The sequence below is a fragment of the Poecilia mexicana genome, unplaced genomic scaffold (genome assembly GCF_051168715.1).
Source record: "Poecilia mexicana isolate PSO_F unplaced genomic scaffold, ASM5116871v1 scaffold_18, whole genome shotgun sequence".
Lineage (NCBI taxonomy): Eukaryota > Metazoa > Chordata > Actinopteri > Cyprinodontiformes > Poeciliidae > Poecilia > Poecilia mexicana.
Genome location: NW_028263387.1, coordinates 20,377,279 through 20,395,909, shown reverse-complemented (window position 1 = coordinate 20,395,909; position 18,631 = coordinate 20,377,279). Strand labels below are relative to the sequence as shown.

Here is an 18,631-nt window from a genome sequence, read left to right as displayed (position 1 = left end):
CTGCATTACTAACTAAGTAATGTATAGTTAGTAACTTATGACATATTTAGTAGGTAAGCTTTATCACAGATGATAATTAACCATAACCAGTGATGAATCCTTTATATTTTTCTCCATGAATATGACTTTAATAAGGTCTTCTGTTGACCGTCTTTCATTATGGAGCGAGTGTGCAACAACTTTATGTTTGACTGTTACTTCTGCGGAGGAAGTTGCAGGCGAGACAACAAATAAACGGGCTGAGCAGCCTGAAATGGAAGGAGTGAACATGCCAGACAGAAAATCTAAAGGATGGACATAACATGTAACAGATGGGGGCATTTCAGTCCCTGGACCCAGTTCTCAGAGAAGGAGCATGCAGAGGAATCGATACCCCCCAAAAGAGATTTTCCTGCGAGTCACAAGACACCCAATAGATGATAAAAAGAGGATGGAAACTGTGGGAGAAAGCTAAAGCCAGAAAAGCAATAAACACTTAGAAAATTCCACTTAATGGAGTATATGCTGGCCATTGACCCACCACAGTCTTTTTATTTATTTATTTATTTATTTATTTATTTATTTATTTATTTATTTATTTATTCATTAATTGATTGTCGTTTTGTATTTAGTCTGATGACTGGGACGCCATCAATTAAACAATGGGTGGATGCAGGGCAGTGCTTTAAATATGTCAGCGCATTTGCTCTTTGGGTTGTGGAAGTTGGTAAAGTGTGTCCCTTGAAGAACGCCGTACTTGGCGTCTGTTACTGTGCGCCGGCGCCACAACGGTCAGTCTGAAGGTAAGCTATCCTGACCGCCAGCTCCTCACTGTTTCCAGATGTTACTTTTGATGTCCAAGTAGTTATTTTTGTATCATTTTGTCTGTTTCTTCTCTTTTTTAAATATATGCTGTATCTGTAACTAAGGAAAATAACTGCGTTAGAGTTTTATGCCGACGGTGTTTGCTGTGGATTCTGAAGGCGAAGCCGCTGCGCTGTCGGTTGGTCCGAATAAACGGCCAGAACCTCCTTCTCTACCGCCGTGTGTGTCCGATTCCTGCCTCAAGTGTCCTTCCAACTACCATTAAAGAAAACACAACGCAGTCTAAGGAACAGCAGGTGTTATCTCAAACGGACAGGGTTACACTTCTATTGACTATTAATCACCATATCTGTTAAATAGGAATATTTTTGATCATCAAGCTAAACTGTAATTATTTCCCAATTAAGCATTATTTAATGCTGCATTACTCATATTTGTTGCATATAAGCTCATTATTAATTAGTGTACTCTTACATATGATGTCAGTTAACAATTTATTAATTACCCAACACTTTTCATGTTTTGTCATGTTAGCAATGATTAACTAACGGTTAGTTAGTGAAGTCAGTAGGCAGCAATTTGCAAAAAAAAAAAAAAGGATTATCAAAGACAAAATGTCAGTTAGCATGGACACCAGATGGTTCTTTATGAATATAAAAGCCTAAACTCCTGCTTTTCAAACTTCTTGTAGCAGGAATCTGTGCTACATTAGCCTTTAATCCCTGCTCGAGTAAAAATGACTCTTGTTAGTCACTGTGCTGCGGCTTCCTGACTTTTCTGTGCAAATTAACCCGAGCTTAGGTCTCGTAGCTGCAAATGTTGGCACTTTATGTTAAAGACTGTGAGAACTTTTGTGAAATAAGTTGGCATCCTAATGTTTTGTCAATTTGTCTTTGATAAATTGCTCCTGTAATTATGACGACAGCTTTGTGTGTCCTGACTCGTTGCATGGCTCCTTTCTAAAGTTGCCAGCATACGGATGATCAATGACTTCTTCTGTTGGGGACTGTTGAGAGAGAAGCTTAATCTAAAAATAATAAATGCCTTTACGAGCACCAACTCCAAACCTGAAACACCTCATTGTTCGCAGTCTGTAACAGAATATCATTTTCACCTCCCCTCCGCCGCCATTTCTGCTCATTACAGATTGGACCAATCCGAAGTTCAAATGGCTTGAGGTTTTGCTTTTTAGGGGCCCCGAATCTGCGGGGATATTATTTTTATAAGTCCCCACCAACCTATTTCATCGGCCGCCAAAAAAATAAACGCGTTCCTATGAATTCATCCCCATTTCCATTCCAAAAGGCTGCAGCTGTGATTGACGCGTCCTTGTTCTCTGGTTTACATTAGATGTGAAAATAATTGGCACCTGCACTCCCGCACATGCTCTGAAGCCAGGAAAAAGCACAGCAGCTGAGGTTTTCATTTCACCCCGGAGTCTGATCTCCCTCTATTCAATCCAGATGTGAAGGCGCACTCATGGATATCCGTCTGAAATAGCTCGGGGAGATTAATGCAGACTGGAGATGTGTCACATCATCGAACTCTTCGGCTGCAGACAAGTACAGACGAGTGGCTCCGCATTGATATTTCCCTCACGCATAAACAAGCCCTCATGCATACAGAGTATCAACTTGAGTGTGTGCGCCTCTGTGTCCCCTTGCCTTCACCTCATCCTCTTCTTATCTTCTCATCCTCCCTCAATATCCTCTTCCTGCTCTACACACTTTCCCTCTGGCGATCTCTGCAGCTAGTTATCCTCAGAGAGAGCCTTTTCAAGTACATTAAGAAGCCAGTCTCCCAGCCGGCCTCGGCAGATTGGATGTGATCTTGACGGTTTTAGAGGATGTTCGGCGCCCAGGGAGAGTAATTGCGTGTGTAATTGCACACTGGGGAAAGGTAGAGCGGTATAAGGTCTGAATTCATCCCTTTTCCTGCCCTTGGGCTGCATGGACAAGTCTCATCCCAGCATGGATCCTTTCTAAAAAAAAACCACTGGCCTCCTCTCGTTTCCGTCTCTGCTGCGGCCAGGTTTTTTTTTTTTAGGAGTGAGCCGTGAAGAGGGCTGAAGAGGGGGACAGGTTGAGCGGTGGGTTAGGCCAGATGAGCTCTACGAAGGTGCTGAGGAGACAGATGGAGTGAGAGATTAGGAAGTGTCCTGCTGACAACCTGAGAAAAGGAGGGAGAGCAAATTTTAAGTGAGGAAATATGTTGCGTTTTTTTTTTTTTTTTTTCTTTCTTCTTACAACTGAAGTCTCAAAAAGATCTTCAAAAATGGCTTCTGCAGCTGAGTTTTGGGATGGCAATGGGAAATGTTTCCTTTGTTTTGTCAAATTTTGCAGAGTTTTACTTATAAATTTGCTATTAGTAACATACAAGACCGACTTTTCATAAAACTAGAGGACATTTTACCACGGTGGCTATAGATTGCTGACATTAAACCCACTGAGAAGTATGTACTCAGTCACTACAGTAATTATCTGTGAAAATTGTTGCCACATGTTAGGGTCCCTTCAGCTGTAAAGTAATGGTTTAAGATAGTTTTCAGCTGCTATTTTTCTGTATCTTCCTGTGGCAGATATCTGTGCAGCAATACAAAAGGAGGTTCACTGATTTTATTTTATTCTTTTTAATAACAAAAAAGTAATAAAAAAAGTAAACCGTAAAATATCACGTTGCTTTTGAATCAGTAACAGTTGCTTGTTTTAAAACAAAACAAGTGTAGATTTATTTTAAATGCTCTATTGTCCTGTAGCGGCTTGCTGCGCTACGGTACACTGTTAATTTCACTGATTAAAACCATAACAGACATGTAGTTTGAATCAGGAGCAGCAAGTGAAGAATCAGTTTTATCTGTTTTGTGTTCAGTTATTGGCCTAAATTTAAAACAAATATAAACACACACAATTAAATATCAGCTAATACAAAGTTAGAACGCTAGTTGCGTTAGCGTCCTGACACGAGCATGTACATGAACTGGAACGAAAAGTAGAAATTCAGTTACAGCTATGCCGTGTTTCCTTTCTCTCTTCCGCTGACGAAAAAAGAAATTATATAAAGATTGAACCACAAACTAAGCAAAGACGTTTTTAACCACATTTTGTTTTTGAGTTTCATATACAGGCTAGCTGTGCTGCTAATGCCACCTAAAGCAGAAAAAACAAGTAGAGATTAGCTACAACTGTTATTTTTCTTACTGTCCTTTATCAGAGCAAAATAAATAATGGATGACAGGTAACGTCCTCCAGTGGCCAGATGGGCCAACATTCAACTGCTGGTTTGTATGTTAATAGGTAAAAGTGGAGATTCAGTTTCAGCAGTATGCTTTAAAAAAAAAAAAATTAAAACTGGAGAGGAATCAAAAGCAAACAAAAAGAAAATGTAATTTTTTTTTTCTAGCTTCCTGTTAAACCTACCTGGACTGCAGTGCTAATGCTAGCTTGTACGGAAACAGTTAAGATTCAGTTTCAGCTGTTATCTTTAACAGCTAGATCTCCTCTAAGCCAATGCTCTGACCACGCACTTTGGTGGCATCTCTGCTAAATTTTTTAAATATATTTTTTTAATTAGCTCAATAGCAATGTGTGTATAGTTTTATGTAAGTCTGTCACTGTTATTAGTAGGTTACACCCTGAGAAATCTGGCTGTTTATTCTGCTGTGAAGTAACAGTGCAGAGACATTTTTTATCCAGACAGCACCTTATGACAGGTGAATTAATAATAATGAAGATTTGTCATCTTTTCCAAACTTGATTAAGAGTCTAATGTTGTTAAAACAAATAACAACCAAGTAGACTTTTTTCTTTTGCCTAATCCAAGTAAAGCCATGAGTCATAGCTGTGGAAAAGGGAGTGCGGCTCTGAGCATTCTTCTAACAAGTCAAAACAGGCATCCACCTCCACATAACTCCAGCGCTGGGGAGTGAAAGTGTCTAACTATGTGCAGAACGGATATGACTTAATTTTACCTCACTGAAAGGAAGCCCTAGAGGCAAACTTTCACTTATCTCTGAAGGTGGCCTGCACTTCCCGTCAAGTTTTTATAGAGTGTCGTGAAATGACCAAACCAGACCAAACTTATAATGAATTCAGACAGGAAATAAAAGTCGTTTAAAGTCAGGGAACTCATCTGCAGCTGTATGAAAGCGGTCACATAATTTCCCCAAGCCCTTGCAAATCATCTTAATCAGAAGCGAATTGTGCAAATACATTCATGGTTGATGTTCTTCTGCGTGAAGGACATTAAAACTATGACAAGGAGCGATGTGCCGGGACGAAGGGGCCGGGTGGCTCACCAGTGTTTTTGAAAGAGTAATATAAAATCTCAGGAAACTACTGTGCCACGCTTGAGCAACGTTGCCGCGCGCTAAAACAAACACAGTCGAATCCCAGAAAATACAACCTGAGATGCAATAACCTTAAAACAGCTCATATGTCTCAGATAAAACAGACCGACCTGGGCTCAGATTGTATCACTTACTCTGTATGGATCTTTGTGGCTAAAGGTTTGTTATATGGAGCAAGAAAAGGAGGAAGCTGGTCTTTACATGAGCTGTGGATGGCAATGAATAAGTAAATCTGCCATTAGCATTATTATGTACACGCTGAAACTTCTGTGATGAGAATAACAACATGAAAGAATGCCATTGAATACTTCAAATACCTGTCTAACAAATCTTTTGCATCTCTACAGCCACCGTTAACAGGAAAATATGAGAGACAAGATAGATGAGATTCAAACGATTTTGGATATGTCGCTCAAGATGGCCGCCGCACATATTAAACTTTAAGGGAAATAAAAGGTGCAGGTATAAACTGTCTCGTGGTTTTCCAACTTGTTATTAGAATGTGTTTGTTTCAGGCGTGACAACATTCCCAGATCTGATCTTTAATTTTCAAGACAAATCGAATTTCAGAAGAATATCCTACCATATTTATGCTTAATGTACAGCGGACCCCTGGTATTTGCCCTCTAAAACTGCCTAAAACTGCCTATTTCAATAGCTAAAACACCAAATGCATGTTAATGTGCATTAATATGCAGAGTAGAGAAGTGTTGATCAAGAGCGTTTCAGCAGATTACAGCGGAGTCCAGCTGTTTGGAAGCAGGATGCAGAGGAATTAATGATGATTCAGAGCAGCGGTGTCCAAACTTTTCACCACATGGGCCAAGGCAAAAGTAATTTAGGGCCACAAAATGTAGATCTTTAAAAATATATATTTTAATTGAAAAATGCAGCATTTAAATTTTTATCTGCAAAATGTTTCCCTTTCACCAGCGAGCGAAACACAATATTCTAAAATAAAAAAGCTTGAATTTTGTAGAAAGAGGAGCTGCACATCCTTACACATCGGAAACATAAATCTGCAAAAAGCCCTGAATACAGATTGTTTTTTAGCTGTTTTTGTAAGTGTAACGTCAGCAGGAAAAACAGGATATCGGTCACTTGATCTCCTAAAATCATTTTGTTTTACTTAGCCAAATTGATCAAATAGGTGAACCAAAACTGTTTATTAAGTTGAATTCAGGTGAAAAAGATGGTTGTTAAGAGATGAGTGCTTTGTGTTGCGTCTTCCACTTTGAGATTTCAAATTGTCTGTATCTATTCTTTAAAATACATTGAAATAGTATTTGTAAGATTATTTTCTTTTATACATTTTTCAAAGCGCCAACTTTGAGTTGGAAAATCAAGATTGTGCAATTTTTGTTGTTGTTGTTGTCGTTATTGACAAGGACCACACAAAATCACTTCGAGAGCCACAAATGGCCCCCAGACCACACTTTGGACACCCTTGGTCTCTGGCTTTTTCACCGTATTATCAATGCTTTTTTTTCCTTTTTTGATAGAACAAGCCATTCTCAGACGAGAAAAGCAGCTTCTGGATTATGTCCACTTCACAGAGGGCTGCAGGGTGAGCAGCTAAATTGCCCGGAGATGACAGGTTTGTTGTTGCATTGCGGTAGCTTCTATCAACTTTTAGCAAAGTGCACAAATTCCCAAAACAAACCCCATTTTTATGCTGTCAGAGCCTTTCAGCTTTACGTTTTGACTGCAGCCCCTGTGGTTAGGACTGATCAGGCATCAGAGAGATGTGAAATTTGTTATCACCTGGCTGCAGCACAGACTTCAGGCCCTGCGATAACATGCGCGCATGTTCAGGGGCGGTCTCCGGTGTCCAATGAGAACGGGCGCTTTTATTCCCGGCCAGCCATCCAGGAGCTCCAGCCTGTCGCTGAGGGACGTCAGGCTGAGATTTAAGAGCTGTCACTTCCCATCAGCCTTCACTCACACACCCAGAGCAGAGAGGCTTTATCTGGCCGTCGTGTCTGTCCAGCATCCCTGTGACGCCTGGTTTAGTCTTTAATGTTGTGAGTCACAAAACAAGTACTGTACATAGGGAGGAGTTAACCCTCTAAAGCCCGATCCATACGACAATCAGAAATTCTATACTTTTACATTTAAAGCTGTTTGTTACATGTTTTTGACAGAAAATCGATCTGAAGATTAATGTTGTTATATCACAGCATTGGTTAATTGTACATTCGTTACAAACACCAGTGGTGCCTGATGTAGGTCCTTCAGAACCAGAAACATCAAAATCACATTTTCCTCCACATATTTGTTACTCTCTGGATATATTCTGGGTTTTTTCTTTTTGGACTATTTTCTATGAACTGCAGTAATATTTCTGCATGAAATTCCAGTAGATCAACAGTTACCAAAGAGCTCAAACCAGCCAGTCAGGCGTTAGCAGCCGTAGCGTCTCTAACTGACCTCCCATTCGTTTCCTTAAGCTCAGTTTTAACTTCAGCTGGTCAATTTCTCCACATCGAGATGCAATAAGAAGCTACCATTTGATTAGCTGTTTCACTTTTTGTGTGAATGAGAAATTAAATATGTGCACCTGATAATACCAAGTATGAATGAACATATATCAATTATATTTTGATTCACGAAATAAATTCTTACGTTTTCGCCACAGTTTTTATTTAAAAGATTTTATGAGATGTAGTATTAGGATATTATTTGCTGTGTGACTCGATTAAAGACTTTTTTTTTACATTTTGCTTTTTATTAACCTTTACAATACAGAACTTTTTCACTCTGAGAAAGATTTGCTTCTTAGACTGCAAACACAGCCTTGATGTGTTTTGTAATAAACCCTATAGGACTTGAGTATTCGTCAGAATCCGTTTGACAGACACTACGAATCTGAAAATGATCAGAAAGTTCATTTGTTTCAGTAATTTAAATTAAAAAGTGACATATTCCAAGCATTTGTTTAGTTTGTTTTGATAATCGTGGCTTACAACCGATGAAATCCCATCTTTTGCTATTACGTCTTTTTCTTTCTTAGCCTCATTTTTTCTCAAGTTTCCTTGAATAAAGCCTTCAAGTAAGATCCAGGCTCTTTAGCAATGAACTACTGTGTCTTTTCCCGTTATTCACCCCTGTTACAGTGAATGACTGGACAAATATTGTTCCTACATTATTTTGAGAAACAATTAAAATTTGACGATATTCTCAATTATTGAGATAAATGAACTGAAACAGCAGCTTTTTTTTTTTTTGAAGAAAGCAGCAGCTTTTCAAAAACAGGTAGTGGTCTCAGAAAATATGAATATCAAAAATGACACATTAAGTATGCAAATGAACAAAAATGTGTGAGCAAGGTAAAAAAAAAAAAAAGAATGTTTACTGACACAGGATCTGTGATCGACTCAGTGTGTTTCGTCTGTGTGATCTGCACATCACATGTTGCACAGGCCCCCCTCCCCGGCCTTATTTAATCCCCCTGCTGCCCCCGTCGCTCTGTGTCACAGGAAAGCACCAGGAGGTGCGTGTGTGTGTGTGTGTGTGTGTTCAGGCAGCAGAAGAGTGTTTTAATGCTGCAGTTACAGTGTGTGTGTGTGTGTGTGTGTGTGTTTGAGAGCGAGGGAAAAGGAGGAAGCTCACAAGGATCGACAGATGCTGAAGGATAAAGACTTGCAGCTGAGATCTATCAGCTGCGAGGGGAGCGGGGGGCTTGTCATGCCCCGACAACGACCCACATCCGCACGCAGAAACCTGCACCAGCCACCCTCGGTGTGAATTTTATTCCCACCAGGGTGCATGTTTTCCTGTCTCGGGGCTTTGTGTCGGTCTGGATGTGTTTGTGTGCACGCCTTTAACCTTAATTCTTACAATGCCTGCTTCATATCAGCCGTGCACTTACTGTAATTGGTTTTAAGCTACACATGCTGGTTGTGTAAACGGGTTTATGTGTGTGTGTGTGGTGAAGCCTGGCAGCTGGAGCAGACTGCAGCCAGAGTCACCAGGGACGGGGGGAGAGAGAAAGAGAGCAGGGATGCGGTTATGAAAAAGAGTTGAAGGTCAGTGCAGTGAATGAGGTCAGCCTGAATAAATGAGCACTAATAAACCGGCCGGCGTACCAGCAGTGTGTGTGTGTGAGTGAGTGAGTGAGTGTGTGAGCAACATCTTCCTCTCACACGTCAACCTGTTCAGGTACAACCAGCAAGGCGGCAAGACGCACGGGGTCAGCCGGTTTTCCCACACAGTCAGATTCCCAGACAGAGCGGGAGGTTTGTTTTTCATGCCAGCTCCACCTCTGAACTGCTGTTGTTGTCTCTAAACCGGTCTATCTTCCTCTGCTACATTTAGCTCTGTCAGCAGCCCTGCCAAGGTTTTCCAGAGGGCAGCTGAACACAAACAGCAACACGTCTGCTCTATTTTCTCCCCCCGCGTTTCTCTGCTTTCTGAAACTTCCTCGCCGTGTTTGCTTCTTGTTTCTCTAAGCAAGCAATTACATTCTGTTCTGCTGTCTGCAGTGATCCTCCAGCCTGCAGACTGCTTTGTGATCACTCATTTGCAGCTATACCCTTGAGCACGACAGCTCCAGCTGTACCTTTCTTTTATTCACAACTCTCCAGTAATTCTGCACTTTCGTCTCCCGGGCTGTGCAGGAGCAGCAGGAGGTGTTGATGGTGAGACGAGCTCTTCCCTCCTTTTCAGCTAATGCAAAGGGAATCATTTTAAGTGACAAATATGAAGAGGCTTTTCCTCTGCTTGTTTCCCCTCACTCGGTGGGTAGCTGGAGTTGTGTTGTGCTGAGCTGTAGCTCGGGGATCCCGTGGATCGCCCGACAAATGGAGTACCTGCAGGAGTGGGAATCAGGCTTCCCAAGAACTTTTCAAGCACTTTTTATAATGTCATTGCAACTAAATGTTATAAGAAATTATAGGTTGTTAAGATTTAATCATACAGTCAAGATTTCATTGCATAAAATTGGCTTTGTTTTGCTTTCAAGTGGTGGTTGGCAAAGGTCAGTTCCCATTTGCTAAATCTTAGACGAGCCCCCAAATTGTTACATTTCCTGATGTTGTCATGGCAATGAAGTGGTGTGAATCAGTTATCAGTCTAGCTTTTCTGCCACATTGAAGTACACTGAAGAGTGATTGTAGCATCACAAAATGTGAAAAGGTTTGATGACAGGCGATTCTCATTTGAAGGAGCACAAAATCCCGGTTTCTAACTCTATTATATTTCTTGATGTTTTGTCTTGGAGATGAAGTGATATACAATATCTATCAGTTTTGCTTTGGTCAATCTGGTAAAGCCTTATGTTTTGCAGTGAGCAGTGTTTGGCAAAGGGAAGGTCAAATTGCGTTAGTTTATGGATATGATTTTTGTTTTAGGGTGTGAGATGTCTGAGTGTCAAATCCCGGACTAACCCCCAAAAATGTTACGCACCTTGACATCCTGGAGATAAAGGGACATAAAGGCAGGAAATATATGATTTTTTAAAAAGTGTTAAATCTGAAAAACATTGGATTATAATATTAGATGCTTCAAAGCTAGGCGAAGGTCCCAATCCTGGATAAGCCCCCCAAATAGTTTAATTTCTTTCTTCAAAAACTGGTTGGTTTCAAAATCCAGGATGAGTTCCCAAATTGTTACAATCCCAAATTGGAGATGAAGATGTGTGCAGGAAAAATATAGTGTGAAAATAAACAGTTTCAAATTAAAGTCTGAAAATCAATGTACAGTTTGTACAGCAACTTTATGTTGCTTTATTATTTAAAATCCCAATAAATTACACGGAGTTGTGTGGCTTTTATGCGACAAACTGGTAAAAAAACAAAAAAACAAATGGTGCATGGATAGTTTTATTTCAATGTTTTAGCACATAAAATCAAGGGATTTGCTTCAAAGTCTTTGGGTACAAGACGTTCTGGGTTCAAATCCCAGACGAGCCTTCAAATTACTACATTCTCTGATGCTGCATGGAGGATTCAGTGATGTAAGAACTGAGGATAAATATATATAAAATGAGGATTTAACAAGCAGTAATGTACTGTTGCCCAGAGCCACACAACGCTACTACTGCTCTATTTCAAAGAGATGTTTTGTGAAATTATGAAAATAAATAAGAAATGAAAGGCAAATTCTGAAAAGTTACCAACATAAAACTATCAGCACTCATATAAAAATGATTTCATGCCACAAATCTAAAAAAGACCAGCAAGTCAGTGAACTGCAGCTTCCGGTTATTTCACATTTTATTCCACAAATTTAAACAAAAAATGCTGAAATCAATCCTACAGACGTGCGAAGCATGCATCAAATGGAACACCTCTGTTCATGCACACCAACTACCACATGGGGGCAGTGCAGCCACAGCTTTGAGAGTCCTCCCCTTGTCTCCAGTGTGTGAAATGGTATTAGCGGTGAGACAGGGGGGCTCAGAGTAAACAGAGGTGTGTGTGTGTGTGTGTGTGTGTGTGTGTGTGTGTGTGTGTGTGTGTGTGTGTGTGTGTGTGTGGTCCTCGGCAGATCCTGTCACCCAGCTCATCACCTTGCTCCTGCTGCAGGATGGAGAGGCTCCTTTGCATCCTGAAACATGCAGATTCTCCCTTGTTTGGACCGGGCTACACCTGGATTTTCCCATCATGGTGCAATTTTTTTTTTTCTCTCCTGAAATGAACCGAAACCCAATTAAAAGCAGCGCCTTTGCTCTCCAGTAACTGCTCCACTTGGGATACTGTTCTCTGAAACACATTTAGAGCTCGTACAGAATGTCAGGTTGGCATGGTTCTGAAACTGCATCTGGGTTCATCTGTCCCAGTGAAACCCTCCATGTGATGCGCTGCAAGTGCGCTGAGGGCGCTCTTACTCTTCAGTCAGGTTGCTCAGCAGATTGGTGAGCTTCTAAAAGCGGTGTGTGTGTGTCTGTGTGTGCGTGTGCGTACTACGGGGGGGAGTTCTTTAGTGTCTGAAAGAAGGCAGAATACAGCGCCTGGGAGTCCAGAGGTCCGAGACTGGGGGGCCCCCCTCCTGAAACTAAAAAGGAGGAGGAGAATAGGAGGTCCGCTCTCCTCCCCTCTCCGCGGAGAGCCTGGAAGAATTGCGCTCCGTCCGTGCGCCCTGCCTTGCTTGCCAGTCGGAGGATGGGGATTTTTTTCCATTCATCCACGTCCCCTTTTCCCCTCCTCCTCCTCCGCCTCCTCTCAAACAAGCCAGTCGCTCTGTCAGTGCGCTGCGAGCATTAGGGCGAGTCAAACCGGTGGGATTTTAAGGCGCACAGACGGATGAGATAACTGCACGGAGCGCGCTCCTCGGGTCGTTTCGTTCCTGCGCTCCGTCGGAAAGGCGGGACTGATGCCCACTGAGTCGCATCTTTATTTTCTTCACCACTTCACAAGTTTCACGCCGGCCTGCGTGTGGCATCGTTAGGACGGACTCGCTTTTCTAGCTCTTTGGCTTGTTCGTGTCAGGTTTTTTTTTTGTCCTCTGAATTTGCTCTCGGATTAATTTTCGAGCTGGATCTTGGTTTCCTTTTTGTTCCCCCTCTAGAAACGAACATATTTTGTGGATTTACTGCCTCTGCATTTTCTGGCAAAGAGAAGAGAGAGAGAGAGAGAAAGGATTGTACTTGACTCCCTGAGAGGATGGAGCTGTGGATACAAGTGGCATCTTTCTCATTTTAAACACATTCCCAGCTGTTTTTTTTATTTTTTATTATTCCTCTTTTGTCTTCGTCTCCTACACAAAGTGACCGTATTTAAATTCAGCTGAGCCAGATATGGTCGGACGTGAGAGAACAAGGTAATGGGAGAGAAATCAGACAGAGAGCCAAAGAGAACAAGGGAACGTTGTTCAGCGAGGAAAACAGACAATTAGGGCGCACAGAAAAGGCTTCAGAATCTGCTTTCTGGAGGCGATAATCTGTTAAAAATATCCAATTCAGTGGAGATCTGCTTGAGCCCTAGTGTTCTGTTTTTATATATATATATATATTTAAAGAAACTGTTTCTGATGAGAAATTAATGGGGAAGTCATGGGAACGGCTCTGAAATAGTGCGCAGAAGAACCTGTCGATTTGGAGACCAGGACGCACGGATTGAACAAGTTTCTCCTCCAGCATTCAGCGTTTCGGATCCATGTGGTTTTGCGTGGCTGGCTTTTTAATCCCACTTTAACTCTTTATGCCTTTAATCCCGATCGGTTGATCGATTGTTTTAAAGCGGCTAGCTGCAAAAAAAAAAAAAAAAAAAAAAGCAGCTCTGCCAGCCCCTCCGGCGAGATTATTGTTGCTGTCTTTTCGATGGGGCCGCACATGCTGGGTGTCAGGGTTGAGATGGCGTGTCGAAGGAGCGGGAATGGATTGTGGGTCCTGCTGGTGTTCCTACTGGATTTACTGGGAACCACCGCCAGCAACATGGAGCCCATCTACTGGAACTCCATGAACGAAAGGTAAGACCGAACAGCAGGTCTGAGCTCAAAGTTTGAAATCATAAAGAAAAGTTCATTCCTTCAGAAAGCGTGCTTGAATTTACGGGAACTCCAGGCTGCGAGGCGGATTTAACAAACTCCCGAGGAGATTAGCGATGCAACATGACATGCACGACAAAGTTAGAGAGCAGGCCTTCCTCAGAGCGCAGCCTCCGTGTTATTAACGTCTCGTTATCAAATAAAGCTTTAAAAGCGGTTTGTGTTTCAGACGCCAGTCTGCTCTTCACAGCCAATCTGATGCGGGTTCTTTCTCCTGGAAAGCAGAGGCGGCTCTAGAAAGTTGTTAACTGGGAAAATTGGGGGGGGGGGGGGCGGGGGGGAGGACTGGTAGTCGTTGGGTGGCACAACAAAACAGAAAATGATCACATATTTATAAACTATTTATTTCTTTCAATGCAAAGGGTACAGAAAAAATTTAGATCAAATCCCATTAAATGAAGTAGGTGTTTTTTTTTTTTGCAGAATATTTAATACTTAACACATTTTTACCATTTTGCTCTTCATGTTGTGTTCTCTGTAATCTAAAGTCAGATTCTCCAAGTTGCCAGATGAAAATATGATAATAACTTTCCTTCGAGTTGTAATTCTGACTGGAAATGTCGATTCCTTCTGAGTTCAATAGTCAGTATGTCTGTCAGGCACATAAAAGGTTGTAGGTGTATGTAGTTTATGAGCACTTTGAATGGTTTATTTTTACCCAGTGTCACACATACGACCATGCAAGCTCCATTGCAAAGTGTTTGAGTCTGTCAGACGGAGAGAAATATTATTGTCGGGTTGTGCTGCTACTAGTAAATCACACTGGTGTAATTATTTGCAGCTAAAATCTAATGAAATTGGGTGTAACTTCCAAGACAAGTGCATGATTATAGAGTGAAACGAGCATAACAAGCTGAGATTAGCTTGTTAATTAGACAAGCTATCCGCTCCGACGGCTAGCCTGCAGTCTGCTGCTTTACAGACACTCTGCTTGTACTCAGTTTAGTAGTTATGCGCAAAGTGTTACCGTAATTTCAGCATCAACAGGTGGGGGAGGGTTGGATTTTATTTATTTATTTGCTCTGTGTCTGAAGGAGACTCTGGTCACTCTGACTCTTTCTGGATTTAAAACCTGAAGAATGCCTTAATGACAAAAATGAAAAAAAAAAACCCCGTCTTCGTGACCTTTATGGTAATTAAAGCAAACATAAGCAACAGCATTCTCCACAAAAAGGAGAGAGGAGTGAAAAAACACACCCCAGAACACATATGCACATAAAAGTGTTTGATATTTGGAGGGTTGGGTTCTCTCCCTCTTAGTTGGTGGCACAGTGTTGGAAAAATCCCTGGGAACTGCAGCTATAAAGACTCTTGTATAACGCTGTAATTGCTGCTGCTGGCTGACCTTGATTAGAGCTCAGGTTGATCGCCGGTGCGGCTCTAAATCACCACACGTTGCCCACTTGGCCACTCGTGTTTGCGTCCCTCATTTGTGTCCCCCCCCCCGTCCCTCCATGCCCTCTGGTGGAGGTGTTGGGCATTATAGACTGAGGAAATGCCATTTTAAACACCTCTCCTCTGTCCACCCTTAACGGCCGACACCACTTTACCTCGCAGCTCTGCCAATTTGTCTGAGTGGTGGCTGGGCCTGGAAGGAGGTGGAGGAGGAGGAGGAGGAGGCGGTGGTGGTGGTGGTGGTGGCTGCTTGTGTGGAGGTGAAATTGGGAATAAATTAGAGTACAGATATTTTCCAGCTTGATGAAAAACTGCCAGCATGGAACGCTGGTCTTGAATAGCTCGTGTTCCTGGTGAATGTGCCCACATTACACACCTCATTGTGGAAAGACAGCGATGGCAACCCCCCAAAACCATCCTCGGCTCACACCCATGCCAGAGGCGCTCTCTGTTTTCTCTGTTTTCGTTTTTTGTTTCGGGGGGGGGGGACTAACAGGTTTTCACATGCTGTAGGCCACGGCCTGCCCCGAGCAGCTCCACCACCACCACCACCACCTCCTCTCCTCACGGAGGCGACCGTGCGTGGGCCCCCGCTGTGGAGTGAGGCACGGAGCCCTTAATGAGGGCTTTTTGTCAGCAGTGGGTGGATTCGCCCAACGGGGGAGTGGAAGAGCCGGACACGGGAGGGTAATTTCCAGCGAGGAAGCAAAGAGCTTTGGCTTTTTTGAGGCCTTACAGGTGATTCCACGCCATTGTCTCCTAATGGAGTTTAGCGTTGGGTGGATGTCAGGGCTCAGCGGACGGGGCCCGCCTGGCAATTAGACGCCAGACTCCGCAGTCATTCCTGCAGATTTACTCACTCATATATTCAAAGTACAAAGCCTATTGTATACTACGGGGCTTATTCATGGAGCTTACTATTCATAGTTAATCAGCTTAGTCATTCTGTGAGTTTATTTTCTTGGTGCTTTTACATACTTTCATGTGCTTGTTTCTTCCTTGCTGCCTACTTGACAAGAGCTGTACTTTAGTTTCGGCTAACCCCGGGGCGAAATAGCTTTTTGCCCATGGCTGAAATATGTTGAGAGCCGCTGCTTGTTTAAATAGTGTGCATCTTCCAGCGAGAAGCTCCCGGAGCCCACACACACACACACACACACACACACACACACACACACATCTGTGTTTTTCTTCTTTAGCCCTGAAATGAGGCGAAGAGCAAGCAGGAGCAGTAGCCTGTATCAATCAGGTGGCGGAGCGAGTTCGCGTTTGGGTCACATGTTGCCTTGCGAAGCAAATGGACTGTCGCGTTGTTAACCTCCGGACCTTTTCTCAATACGCAGCTTTGAAGTGCGGACCGTCCACCTGCAGCCTGCCTCCACATCATCTTCCATCTTTCTTCCCCCCCCCCCACCTCAAACCGCCTCCTGTGCTCTCTTCACGCTTCCCCATCTCTATGTTCTCCCTCCTTCTGTCGGTTTCCGTCTGTCTCTGTCCTGTCTTCGCTCTGTCATTCCCTCCCTTCGGTGCAATGACCAGACGTAGCAAATTGGAAACATGTGTCACATCCAGCTACTAATTACGGCGCTGCAGCAGTCAATGATGCAAACAAAAAAATGTGTTGGGGACGAGAGAGGTGACGCAGGAAAGAGAGCCATCTGTGGCCGTAATACCGTCACACTGCAGCGTATGATAAATAAATCCTCATGTTAGGAATTAAAACGGCTCCGGGTCACGTTGCCATTTCTTCCCGACCTACTTCTATTCAACGCCTGCACACTTAAACACTGCCTATATGTTTGTTTCTATTCTTACTTACATATTTTGGTTTTAGAGACAAAATATTATGAAAATAGTGAAAAATGAGCCATTAAAAAAAGCTGACAGGAGGAATATTCTGGTGGATTTGTCTCATCTTGAAGGAGAGATGATGTCATGGCGCTGTAATCTTTGGGTAACTCTACTCCTCACCTGTAGGAGGCACTATAGAAAAATAATGACACTTCTACACAGCAGTAATGAGACCATCAGACTTGGGGAGACAAGCAGGTCGTTTCTATACGTGCAAAATTATTTTTGCCTTATTTAGTTTGGAGTAGCTTTTTGAATTTTTAGTTACTTTTTGCAAAAACAACTTTTTTGATGTTGCAGTTGCTGCTTACAAGACAAAGGGAAATCAAAATCACTATAATTTTATGTGTTTATTTGCGTTCTTCATGACATTTTGACAAAAAAAAGCACCTTTTGGATTTCACATACTCGTACAAAAGAACCTTTTCTCGTTTAATACATTATTACCACATTAATGATAACAAGTTATATAGCGGAAACGTGAAGCTTTAGCAACATTTTCGATAAACGTAGCAGAAATACATTCAAAACCTGCTTGATATGTTCATGTTTCCTACCCAACTTTAGAAAATTGAAAGCAACAAGAAAATATGTTGGAAATGTGCAAAGCCAACGACGTAAAAGCTTCTGTTGATATCTAAACATCTGCTAAGCAAGTTTGACTTTGTTTAGCTTAAATAAATATCTACTAGAAACGTCTAAACATCATTTTTAAAACAGATGAGACAATGACTGGAAATAGCCGTAAAAAAGAAAGATGTCCATGGACATCCATGATAATGGAGGGAACGGCTGGGCAATGCAGCGGACGCCGTGACATCAGCGTTGGCGCACGACATCATCCGCCAGGTCGATAGCGTCAGCTGTAAACTTTAGATTAGGGTCATAGAGTGCTGCACCCACCCTTTTATTGACCCCCCACTGAAATTACTGCAGCCTGACTGAAAGGGAAAGAGACAGAGGTGTTCAGGGAGAACCATAAACAGAGAAAAGGGAAAACAGAAGAGGGAGCAGAGAGGAGGCAGAGATAGTCCTAACCCTAAGTAAATCAATAGCAGTTAAGTCTCAAGTGCCAATACAGTTTCTGCTGGAGGAAGAGGGAACTGAACTGGAACGATCACCTTGGGAAGACCCCTCTCCCCCCCTGGCTCTCCAACACCCAGAGCTCGGACATACATTATCCTTATCTCAGCATCTCCCATTATTGGTCTTACACGGCCGCCCTAATGAAAGATCGAATCTTACATTACAGCTCGGGAGTTTGGGCAGGGTGTAGTGGCGGTGTAATGATGGAGCGGTCGCCGGGGTGGAAGGTGACCCCCCCCCCCCCCGCCACACACACACACACACACACACACACACACACACACACACACACACACACACAAACCCAGAGCTGAGAATACGAGCAAAGTCCAAGAGGATTGTGGCTTTCTCTCATCACGACATATGGAGTTCTGACGTTTCTTTGGCCTTTTTTGCCAGTTTAATTTCAGCATCTGCTTTCTCTTTCGTTTTTTTTTCTCCTCTCTCTTTCCATACTTTAGTAAATGGCTGTGGATTATTGTAAACGCTTGCTGAGGGTGGGCGTCTCCTCGCTCGGTGCTCGCGGTGGCTTGTAATACAACTGTTCCCCTTAAGATCCACATTAAATTTTAATCCCCCCCCCATCATCCACTCACATGCTTCTTAATAATTCATTAATCAGCAACTAATTGGCGCCGTATAAAAGGCCAGCTATAACTAGGT

The 18,631-nt window shown here is 42.6% G+C and overlaps 1 protein-coding gene across 1 annotated transcript in view; it reads left to right on the top strand.

Annotated features, from left to right (window-relative positions):
• The first annotated feature begins 12,014 nt into the window (after window positions 1–12,014).
• The window catches only part of efnb3b (ephrin-B3b), a 113,310-nt gene continuing 106,693 nt past the window's right edge, over window positions 12,015–18,631 (top strand). The window contains exon 1 of the mRNA XM_088015913.1: window positions 12,015–13,558. Coding sequence (XP_087872039.1) covers window positions 13,410–13,558 — 149 coding nt within the window. The 5' untranslated portion in view covers window positions 12,015–13,409. The remainder of the gene's footprint in view (window positions 13,559–18,631) is intronic.